The sequence below is a fragment of the Ammospiza nelsoni genome, chromosome 15 (assembly GCF_027579445.1).
Source record: "Ammospiza nelsoni isolate bAmmNel1 chromosome 15, bAmmNel1.pri, whole genome shotgun sequence".
NCBI lineage: Eukaryota > Metazoa > Chordata > Aves > Passeriformes > Passerellidae > Ammospiza > Ammospiza nelsoni.
Genome location: NC_080647.1, coordinates 15,917,713 through 15,928,604, shown reverse-complemented (window position 1 = coordinate 15,928,604; position 10,892 = coordinate 15,917,713). Strand labels below are relative to the sequence as shown.

Here is a 10,892-nt window from a genome sequence, read left to right as displayed (position 1 = left end):
CCGGCAGCTCGGGGCACGCAGGACACCCTTCAGGTTTCTCAGACCTCACCACACGGCCAGGTGAAGTTCAGGGCTCCAGTTGGGTGTCTGGGGTTTGCTCCTGGACGCTCCCATCCTCACTGGGGACAGTCCAGCGGCCGTGGTGGGGGTTATTGGTATCACTCTCCCCCACAACACCCTTTGTGGGAAAAAGCCACCCTGTGCCACTCAGACAGTGAGGGTTTTTTAATAAATACCTTTTTTTTTTTTTTTTTTTTTTTTGCACAGAAATATACCAAGTTTTACAGAATACAAACTGCAGGGGTAATGACCGAGCATCAAAGACAGAGGATGCAGAGCACCCTTGTGTCTCCCTCTGCTGTTCTCTATCTCTGGCCCTGAGCTGCCAGCTCTCCCCATAACCCCACCCTGCTAAGGCTGGGGAGGGGACAGACGAGGTGCCAGCATGTCCTGCCCCAGGAGCAGCCAGGCTGGGCAAGCCCCAGCTCTGGGCTGAGGGCACCAGCTGGAGGGCATCACTGGGGCCGGGCGGGGTGCAGGCCACTGATGGATGGACAATAGCCTTTTGGTGCTGGTGGAGAGGCTGCTGCTGGGTGAACAGCGGGTGGTGGCAGTGCTGGGAGCTTCTGGGCTGCTTCTGGGGGGTTGGAGGACAACCCTTGGATTAATCCATCAGATGTGACTGGGGAAGGGCAGCCCCGTTGCCTGGACCCTACAGGCAGCTGCCCAGGGAAAGGGGACACTGATCCTACAGCAAAGCTCCCTGCTCTGCCCTGCCCTGGCAACACAACCACCTGAGCAGGGTTTGGCCCTGCTCCTGACTGTCAAGGCAGGGTCCTGTGGCTCCTGCCCCTGTCTGCACGACTTCCAGGCCACAGCCCTGGGCACAGCCCACCCGAGAGGTCAGGAGGAGAGTGGGGTCCCTCATCCCACTGTACCTGCTCTGGAGGACAAAGAGCCCCAAAGAGAGGAGCCAGGCAGGGCAGAGAGGTGTGGGATAGGGAGAGGGGAGGTTTGGCCTGTCTGCAGGCTCTCACCTCTGGAGCAGACACCAGACAGGCCACGCTCCAGGAGAGAGCTGAATCCCCATCACTTAAAGCCATGAGACCACAGTTGGCTCGGGGTCAGAGAGGACCCCCTTGGCCAGCTCTGCAGCAGCCACACCTCCAGCTGCTCAGCACCCACAGGGGGAGAGCAGAGAGCATCAGGAAAAGGCCCTGCTACTCCAAAGTCACTTACCTCAAGTACAAGACCACCACGAGCCCTTTCTCCCTTTCCAAAGAGATCCAGGAGATCAGAGAGCACCTTCTAGCTGCTCCTCCCTGGTCTCCACACAGCAAATATCCCTACAGGTACCACAGTGTGGCCCGGGCTCCCCACTCCCACTCGGCAACAAATCCACGTGGGGGAATCACCATCTCCCCACAGAGCTGGCCCCACCAACTGCAGGGATGGACAAAAATTTGCCACACCAATCCTGCATCTCCATCACCTAATCAGAGCCCTGAGAAGAACAGGGCCCGGAACATGGGGTGAGGCTGAGCAGCAGCCCAGGGAGGCAGCAAGGCTGCTCTAATCATGGGAAATGTTATGTCTGTTGGAGGGGGAAGTGAGGAAATCAAATGCACCATGGGGAGACCCCCACATTGAGCCAGGAACAAGCTGCTGCTCTGCTCTGGCTGCTACAGCACTTACGTGAGTGGGGAGTGAGGGGCAGGAGACGGCTCCAGAGCCATCCCACAGCCAGCCCTGCCTCACCCCACCTGGGGACAGCCATTTTTGGTTAGGAGGGTAAGGCTATTGTGTGATGGCACCAGATTGTACAGGTGAGATGGGGGCCTGACGAACACCTGAAGGGGGTGCCAGGCACGGCGAAGGGAGGGTGGCTGGGTGAGTGTGACAGTGTGAAGAGGCAGCAGGGAGGCACACCCGCTATTTGCCCGCGGCGGGGGCCGTGGCCACGATCTCCTCGTACTTGGGCGGAGGCTCGTTGTAGGAGACGCTGGTCTCCTCGCCGCTGCTGCTGCTCTCCGGGTGGCCCGTCACCTCCTCGTAGGAGGGCGGGGGAGTGGCGCTGGACAGTCTGGAGAGGACGGACACGGAATGCTCGGGCGGGCACAGGGTGCTGTCTGCCTGGGGGGTGCCCCCGGCCCGGGCATCCCCAGCCCCGCGGCCGCTGGCTTCCCGCTGGTACTGGGTCTCCCCCTGGCTCTGCGAGCGCTCCCGGTACACCATGACCCTGGGCAGGCTGCGGCCCGTCCGGCTGGCCAGGTACCGGTTCTGGGCGTAGGAGGGGCGGTGGCGGGTGGCCTTCTGCAGCTGGCACCTCCAGATGATGAACAGGGCGATGACTATGAGGAGAGCCACTCCCAAGAGGGGCACCACCACGTACATAGCGTCAGAGCGCTCCGTGCTGTGCCCGGGGTCCTTGACAGAGTACACAGAGCTGGTGTAGCCTTTCCAGAACTCCATCTGTGACGGGAACAGAGAAACAACCATCAAATAACCACCAAACAACCATCACGTGCTGCAGGTGACAGAAGGACCCCACCCACCACCAGCAATAACCACTGCTCTCCCCAGGCCCACAAACGGAGCAGTGTTTTGAATGTCTGCTACCCTTTCAATTTAAGGTGCTGTGGGACCAACACAGAAGGTCCTGGGAACATCCCTCAGTATCCCAGAGCAAGCAGGGAAAAATTTATTCCCCACCAAGCCCAGCCTAGAGAATCATGGACAACAGCCAAGATTTGCCACATGTGCCATGGGAGCACCAGCTCAACCTGCAGCTGTGGGCAGGGAGTCCTGCAAAAGCAATGCCTGAGAAGGGAAAGCCGTGCTGGGAAGTGAGGCCACGACATGCTGCCTGCAGCCAGAAGAGGACAAAAGGGACAGGAGAGGCTGTTCCCCTTGTGCTCTCCCTCTGTCTGCAGCCTACTGAGGGTGAGCCCTCCCACACGCCCTGGGACACACATGCAGGACACACGCACCGTCTTCTCCTTGTTCTCAAACACCTCCTTGACCTCCTCATAGCTGCAGACCTCCTCGATGCACTCCCGCTCGATGGTGCCCTGCCGGATCTCCTCCAGGAAGCCATTGGCTCTGGGAAAGCGTTTCAGCAGCGAGTGGGCATTCCTGGCCCCCAAGAACACTGCAACACACAAGGCACAGACATTGTGAGCAGGGACAGATACCCATACCCCATAGCTGGCCTCTGCCCAGCCAAGCTTTCCAACCCAGCTTCCTGATGCCACACCAAAAACCCAGGACTATGATCAGGTAGGACAGCAGGTGGGACAGCCAAAGGGGCACAGCACTCTTGGGGTCTGCACAGAGACATGGCACCAGGAGCCCTCCTGTCAGGGCTGAGATGCTAGAGACACCAGAAGCGGCAGCTGCAGCCACACAGAGCAACTGAGGTATAGACAAAAGGCTCCAAAAATATTGGTTTTCAACCTTCTGCCCCTGATGGATTTCATCTTTCTGCCCCTTTGCTGCAGGCAAGGGAGATCCCACCAGGAGAGCAAGACTGGGACACAGAGCTGTGCCAGGACATGGGGCCAGCACCAAGAGGGACTCAGAGCCCACAGTTCAACATGACAGCCTGCTAGGAGCTGGTGTCCCTGCTGCCAGCTGCTCAGCGTCATGCAAGCTCAGGTGGCATCAAGGACTCTGTCCAGGCCCCAGAAAAACCACTGTCTTCTCCCAGGCCCAGGAGAACAAGGGCAAATATCCCCAAAACAGAGGGACAGCACAGGGGGATGTGAGTCAGGGGCCTGAGCAACCTCTCCTCACACAGCAGCACATTCTCCTCCCCACTATGTTTTGGTGCAGAGGCCTCACAAACTCTCCTCTGCTCCCAAAGCCTGGGAGACTCCTCAAGTCCTCCCATAGTGCATGCAGTCCTGAAGCCAGGAGCAGGAACAGCACCTTCCTGCCTGCAAGAGGGACACCAAAGCCTCTCTCCATATCCTGCAGGAGGGACACCTCCAGGGGGTGCAGGAGGCCAGCACCTGCCAGGACCTGCAGCAGCACAGGAGGCAAAGAAGCTGTTTGCTCAGAGAGCAGAAACTTCACGCAGAACATGATCCTTCCAGGATCCAAACACGCATTTCATGAATGAGTGTTTCCACAATGCAGTTCAGCACACTTGGCTCTAGGCTGCTTCCAGCTCTTCCCACCAAGCCACAAAATCCTGCTGCTTCCCTTGGGAAGACGAATCAGTTCAGCTGGGTGATCCACAGGAACATACTGACCTCCTTCACCCTCAGGCTCAGTCTTCCACTGGATCAACACGGTGAACCCATTCACACAGCAGCAGGAGTATCAGAGGAGGCAGGGGGACACAATCTCCCATCTGACCAGCTTGGTGCTAACAAAATACTGGCTCCACAAGCAAAACAGTCAGTGAAAAGCCACCAACTTCTCTCCTTAGGAGCCTTTTGCCAGGGAGAAAGGCAAGTTTCCTTCTGCTTTGCCTTCCATGTATCCTGCTGCTGAAACAATACAGCAAGGTATTTGTGGGAGTATTTGGAAATATCAACAGGGACAAGATCATGGTGAAAGAAACAACTACTACTGTGCTACACCAGCCTGGGCTTGGAGGCACTGAGCTGCTTTTGTGCTGTGTAGGTGCATTTTCCCCTTGTGATTTATTAATGCCTTGCTTCTGTGAGAGTTTGCAGAGGGCTGAACCACTGAGGTGTGAATGAAGAGCAGCATGAATGATGTGAGTCACAGATCTTCCCTCAGAATCGACTTTATTATGCAAACCATTTTTTTTTTTTTACAAGGACAACCGAAAAAGCATTTTCAAGAGGCACAGAAGGCTTCTTGCAGAAGGGCAGGGATCAGCTTGCCTTGGCTTTCACAGTTGCGGGCTATGCTGGCTGCAGAGGGAACAGGCTGGCAGGCTGACCTTGTCTTGAGCCTTTCCAGAAGGAGATGAAATTTTACAAAGACAACATTCACTCTGCAAATGTCCTGTACTTTGCTGGAGAAGTCTGGCCTCACCTCCTTTGCCTCCCACCTTGATCAGGCCGTGGTATAAACTCTCCCCTCCTTGGCACTTAAGCCTGAGACTTGGATTTCAACTTCCTCAGCACATGCTAGAGCAACAGGCTTGGCTGCAGATCTCACTGTCAGGGTTTTCCATCCATCCCTGCAGAAAGCAGTCACTGGACCCTTTCCCTGCTTGCCATGCTGAGCTGGCCACTAAGGTAGGAAATAAAAACAGACACACAGGCAGGCAGGTATCAAAAGCACTGTCCCAACTGCAAGCATGCTGTGACAGAGGTGTGTGTTTTTCCCCACATGCAATTTCCCTCAGGGACATAGAAATGGCAGGAGAGCAGAAACTGAGTCACTGCACCCTCCCCCTGAAAGTGCCAAGTGGCTCAGGACCAGAGCAGGAAAACCAGTGGCCCTCAGGAAACCTCTCATCTCTGCTGGATCCCCAGCTGACATGAAGAGCAGCCAGTCCTGTCCCCAACCCAGGGGGCTGAGGGGACCTGCCAGTGCCCAGCAGCCCCAGTGCTGATCCCCTGTGCCTCTCCAAGCCTCCCCACACCAGCTGGAGAACCGGTGCTCAGGAAAGATCAGAGCTTTTAGGCAGGGGAAGCAGGAGCAAGGGCTGGGTTCACCTCAGCCCTTTCCTGCTGGCTTTCCTGAGGTGCTGCTGGTCCCTGGTGGACACCACCCCATGTCTCAGCTGCTCTGCTTGGGGGAGACACCCTCGGGCTGCTTCTCTGGGGAAGGACTGTGGCTGTGCCTGCAGAGGGACAACCAGGGATGGCAGGGAGCATGGGATGGAGAACCTGCCCATCACCACATCCCCCCTGCACATCAGGGTCACCATGAAGGGGACGCTGCCACCACAGGGGACACTTTTCACCACAAGGACATGCTGGTGAGCCAGCACTGAGCTCTGGGAAGGAGAAAAGGCAGCAGTGGAGGAAGGCAGGGACCCAGCTGGGCATCCTCCTCATTAACTGAAGATTAAAGCAGCCTTTTAAAAGCACTGCCTGAAGATCTCTGCTCCCTCCCGCACCAGCACAGCAGAGATAATGAAAGAAGGCATACCTGTCATCCCTGAGGTCCTCCTCCTCCTCCTCCCCAGCGTGGCTACTGCCTCCACCTTCACAGCTGGCTCTGGTGGCACTCCAAGCAAATCCTGAGATCCCAGACAGATCTCTCCATCTCCTCCTCACACTCCCATCACACCAGGGCATGCAGCCTCCATGCAGGCTGCCCAGGAGAGCCAGAGGGAGGCTTGAGCCCAGCTCTGGACAGGCCACACACCCCTCTGCAGCCCTGCCAGGCTCAGCCCATCTTTAGTGCTGGCCCAGCAGTGCTCTGGGTGTGGCACAGCGAGCTCGGGGTGGGGCTGGGCTCGGCAGCATGCACAGAACACAGAGCCCCGGTGCCACCGGGCACACAGGGCAGTGTGGCCCCCAGGGTGGGCACTGCCAGGGTGCCAGCCATGGGCACCAGGAGCAGTGCTGATGAGAGATGTCAGAGCAGACAGGCAGCCCAGAGAGCCCTGGGGAGGCCCTTCCTGCACAGCAAGCAGCACACAGAGACAGAAATGCTGCAGGGGTCAGACCTTCAGCACCTCCTCTCGACTCCCACCTTGCAGAGGGGAGAGAGAAGCACAAGTCAGGCCGGACCTCAGACCTCACCCAGGGCCAACAGCTGATGGTAGCTGCTCCCCAGAGACAATAACACCCCCCAAAATGCACAGGCACCCCTTTGTTGAGAGATGGCTGTCAAACATCCCCTTCTCTCCAGCACCACCAGCCCCTCTCCGCCTTGCCTGGGAGCACTTACTTGCCATGCTGCCTCACTCGGCCAGGGGGGCTCCTGCCTACCTGCAGGGAAAGAAAACAGAGTCACTGACAGCTTACATTTCCACCCCAGTTTCAAAGCCCAAGCCTCCATCACCCAGGATCAGATTGATGCAGAAAGCATAGTGCTGAGCAGTGCACCCATGGCAGATCCAGCCCAGCAGTGCCCCTGCAGAGAGCCAAGGATTCCAGCTGCCTCCCTGCTCCTCACCTGCCTGGAGGGGCTGGAGGGGCTCAGGGCACCCTCAGCTCCCAGGGAGAAGCAGGGCCCTTGCAGAGGGGAAAAGGAGGAAGGGAAAAACTGGATGAAGGATAGACCCCATGTCTCACCAGCAGACAAGATGACCTGCATGCCACAGACTGCTGGGAGCAGCCTGGTGCTCTTCCCTTCCACAAGAGATTGATGGATACAGGTGAAGCAATCATCTTATTTTAGAGCAACTTCACAGACGTGCCAGTTCTCACTTCTGCAACTCCTACCCACAATCTGGTTGCTGGGCCAAGCTAAGGGCAGCAACAGAGTGACAGAGCTGCCTGCACAGCCAGGACAGCAGCTCTCCAGCTGGACAAGCAATTTTTGTGCTTCAAAAGCAAATCTGAACTAAACAAAACCCCACAGAAGTCAAACTAAGCCCTGCAGAAGCAGAGGATATCTGCTTGTTTTCCATGCTTTGTCTTTTCCCTGTGCTCAATGCCCCATGGATCAGAGTGCACTGGGCTGGCTATTGCTGTGTGTGACACTTGCTGTGGCAAAGCCACAACTCTGTCAGGAGACAGAGGGGACAGGAGTGCCCAGCTCCTGCAGGGATTTATTGCAGATGAAGGAGCAGGCATGGTTGCAAACAGCAGGAACTAAACCACACGCCGGTGTCAGGCCCAGGACTTCAGATATCCAGTTATTCCCAAAACACTTGGATCTGCTCTGCTGGGGTGAGGTGAGGGACAGCACAGAGCTGCTCACAGGGTCAGCAGGGCTGGAAACACACTTCTCCTTTCACACGAAAGGCAGGCACCCAGAAGGGCAGATGCTGCACAGCAGCACATCTCACAACAGCCACCTTCCAGTAAATGCAGCCCCTCTCCCTGCCAGCATCAGGTTTGCTGTGCTTTCCAAGGCTCCTACACCTCAAAGTGCCAAGAGGGCATGCAAGCCTGGAGCTGTGTCCAGAGAGAGAAAGCAGCTTCTTCCCAACAGTGTGGGAAGCTCAGATTGCAAACCTCAGGCTGGAGTTGAAGCAAAAGCAAAGGAAAGCAGCACCAGAAGTACACAGGAGAGTTCTGCTAATTCCAGTGCCCCACAGCCCAACCCTGCTTCTCTGAGCCCTTCTGGGGGATGTAAGAGGCCTCTGGATCCATGAATTCCCCCACAGGCTCTGGGCAGGGACCACCTGACCCACTTCTGCTGTCATCAGTTCTAACAGAGACCCAAAGCCCCAGGATAAAAAAGAAAGCACAGCACAGAGCACATGCCACAATTTCCACACAAACCCTCCTTGTTACAGACATCCTCCCGCTCTGATGGACAGGAGAACAAAGACACAGAAAGAAGGATGTTCTCACATCACACACCAGAAAACAAATTTAATGCTGTTTAATTTCATTTACACTCTTTTACTTTGTTCCACGTATCTGTGTCAGTGCACCCAGTGCCACAACCAGGGAGCTGCACACAAGCCTCCAAGCACAAACAATGCCGGTGAGAAGGGCAGACGTCCCAGCCACTTATTTTTATTTCCACACGCAAATTCCTGGCCACCTCCCCTGGCTCCAGCGAGCAGGAAAAGCGGGAGCAGCGCACACGCTGACGCCGAGGGGAGCAGCATCCCTCCTGCCCCCACGCAAGCCGAGAGAAGCCTGAAGCTGGAGGCTGACCTAGCAGACGCCCACCCATTCCCGATGCCCCCCCTCCGGCTTCCCATCCTCTATAAATACCCCATCGATAGGAGGTTGCTAAGGCAACCGTGGGGAGGCGCGGGGGATGCAGCCATGGGAGTGAGGATGCTGCAGTCGCACATTTGTGTCCCCCCCAGGCTCCCCCCATCCCCGCCCCCGCTCCCGTCACTGCTGCCAAAGGAGGAAATCGTGCCGGGAAAACACGGAGCGCGCCTGGAGCCGGCTCCCCGCGGGCCCCGAGGGGACATGGGGGTCCACAATGGCAGGTGGCACCTCCTCGACAGCCTGGGGGCGGCCCAGTCCCCCCGAGCCCCCAGTGCCGCGCCATGCACGCAGGGAGGGTGCTGGCAGTGCCAGCATCACGTAGCCGCGGTGCCAGCTGGATGCCAGCAATATTGGGGCTTTTCCGTGCCAACATCCACGGCGAGGAGAAGAGGCTACGCCGGCTACGCCTGACAGGGCAGGAAGCCTCGCCCTCCCAAAACAGCCGTCACACCCCAGCCTGCTCCCTGCCTGCTGCTCACGCTGCCCTGGCAGTGCCAGCCCGGCCCCTCTGTGCCCAAACCCAGCTCCAATGATCCCCACTGTGCTCAGCTTATCGAGCCACCCCACGGCTGGGACCCCCAGCCCACCTGTCACCCTGCAGCAGGGACCCCCAGCCTACCTGTCACCCCACGGCTGGAACCCCCAGCCCACCTGCCCAGGTGTGCAGGGGCTTTCCAGTCCCCCCTCAGCCTTCATTGCCACCCCACGGCAGCGCCCTCAAGCCCAAGTGCCACCCCACAGCTGAGACTCCCAGCTCACCTGTCACCCCACAACAGGGACCCTCAGCTCACCTGTCACCCCACAACAGGGACCACCAGCTCATCTGCTACCCCATGGCAGATCCCCCTTGCCTACCTGTCACCCCACAGCGGGGTCCCCTAGCTCACCTGCCCCCCTATAGCGGGGTCCCCTAGCTCAACTGCCACCCCATAGCGGGGTCCCCTTCCTCACCTGCCACCCCATAGCGGGGTCCCCTATCTCACCTGTCACCCTACAACAGAGACCCCCATGTCCCCTGTCACCCCACAGCAGGGTCTCCCAGCCCCACCTCCCGGGCTGTGCGGGGTCCTTCCAGCCCCACCCTCCGCCCCACCGACACGTCCTCCTCGTCTCCGCCGCTCTGCTGTTCGCCGCGCACCCGGACACGCCGCGCCAGTCCCAGGGCTCCCGTCTCCCCTCTCCGCGGCAGCAGCCCCTTCATCCCCGCTCCAGCCCCGCAGCCGCAGTCCCAGGGCTCCGCTGTCCTCCCCCCGGCCCGCGGCCGCACCCGCGCCCCGCCGGTACCTCATGGCGGCCCCGCGCCCGCCGCAGCCGCTCCCTCCCGCCGACGGGCAGGGGAGGGCAGGCCCCGCCCCCGACACGCCCCGTCCCGCCCCTCCACCAATCGCGTCCCTCCGCGGCCCGCGCGCGCCGCCTTCCTCTTGCAATGGGGATGCGGGGCGGGAGAGTGGGCGTGGCCACGCGCTCCTCCCCCAGCTCGGGGATGGATCGGCAGCCAATCAGAGCGCGCTGCGGCTGCCGGGCGGTGCCGCGGTGGCCGCTGGGAGCTGTAGTCCTGAGCCCCTCCGTGTTTCCGCGGAGCGCGGGCGCGGCCCGGGGGCGGCCCCGGGGGTTGGCCGAGGCTCCGGGCGGGTCTGGCCCCGCTGCCGCACTCAGCGCTGTGTGCCTTCCCCTGCCTGTTGCCTCACGCCGGCCTGCTGGGGTCAGGGCTGCCAGCATTCCGCGGGTGTCCCGCGGTCACATCCCCTGTCGCCTCCTCTTCTTCATCATCCTTTTCTTCTTCCTCCTCCTCCTCCTCCTCCTCCTCATCATCCTCCTCCTCGCTGCCCGAGTCCTCATAAAAGCAGAGGGTGGCCTGCACCGGGAAGTTCTCCAGTAGCTTCTCCCCCACGCTGTACAGGTGGTCAAAGGCCTTGGACTTGGGCCAGAGGAGCCTGTGTGGGGAGAGCCGGGGTGAGCCCCCGCCCGCCGCGCCCCCGCGCCCGCCCGCGGCCCCGGGCCAGGGCACGTACCTGACCGGGTGCTGGAAGGACGCCAACACTTTGCCGGGACCGCCGTGCCCCTCCGCTGCCCGAGCCTGAGGAGACACAGCCGGGTGGTACCGCGCTC

At 59.5% G+C, this 10,892-nt stretch overlaps 1 protein-coding gene across 2 annotated transcripts; it reads right to left on the bottom strand.

Moving 5' to 3' along the window:
* Positions 1-316: 316 nt before the first annotated feature.
* On the bottom strand, positions 317-10,133 carry PRRG3 (proline rich and Gla domain 3). 2 transcript variants are annotated; one of them, XM_059483201.1, is made up of 4 exons: positions 10,068-10,133; positions 6,829-6,869; positions 2,991-3,151; positions 317-2,472 (listed from the first exon to the last, which is right to left on the bottom strand). In XM_059483201.1, the coding sequence occupies exons 2-4, from the start codon at positions 6,833-6,835 to the stop codon at positions 1,933-1,935; spliced, it is 708 nt and encodes a 235-aa protein (XP_059339184.1). In that variant the 5' UTR covers positions 6,836-6,869; positions 10,068-10,133; the 3' UTR covers positions 317-1,932. The 2 variants fall into 2 exon arrangements, with proteins under 2 accessions (XP_059339184.1, XP_059339185.1); XM_059483202.1 differs by lacking the exon at positions 10,068-10,133 and adding an exon at positions 7,176-7,326.
* Positions 10,134-10,892: the final 759 nt, after the last annotated feature.

Coding starts and splice junctions, on each gene's coding strand:
- PRRG3 (XM_059483201.1), bottom strand. Junction 2,473..2,990: donor TTGAGAACAAGGAGAAGACG/GTGCGTGTGTCC, acceptor TTCCCGTCACAG/ATGGAGTTCTGGAAAGGCTA.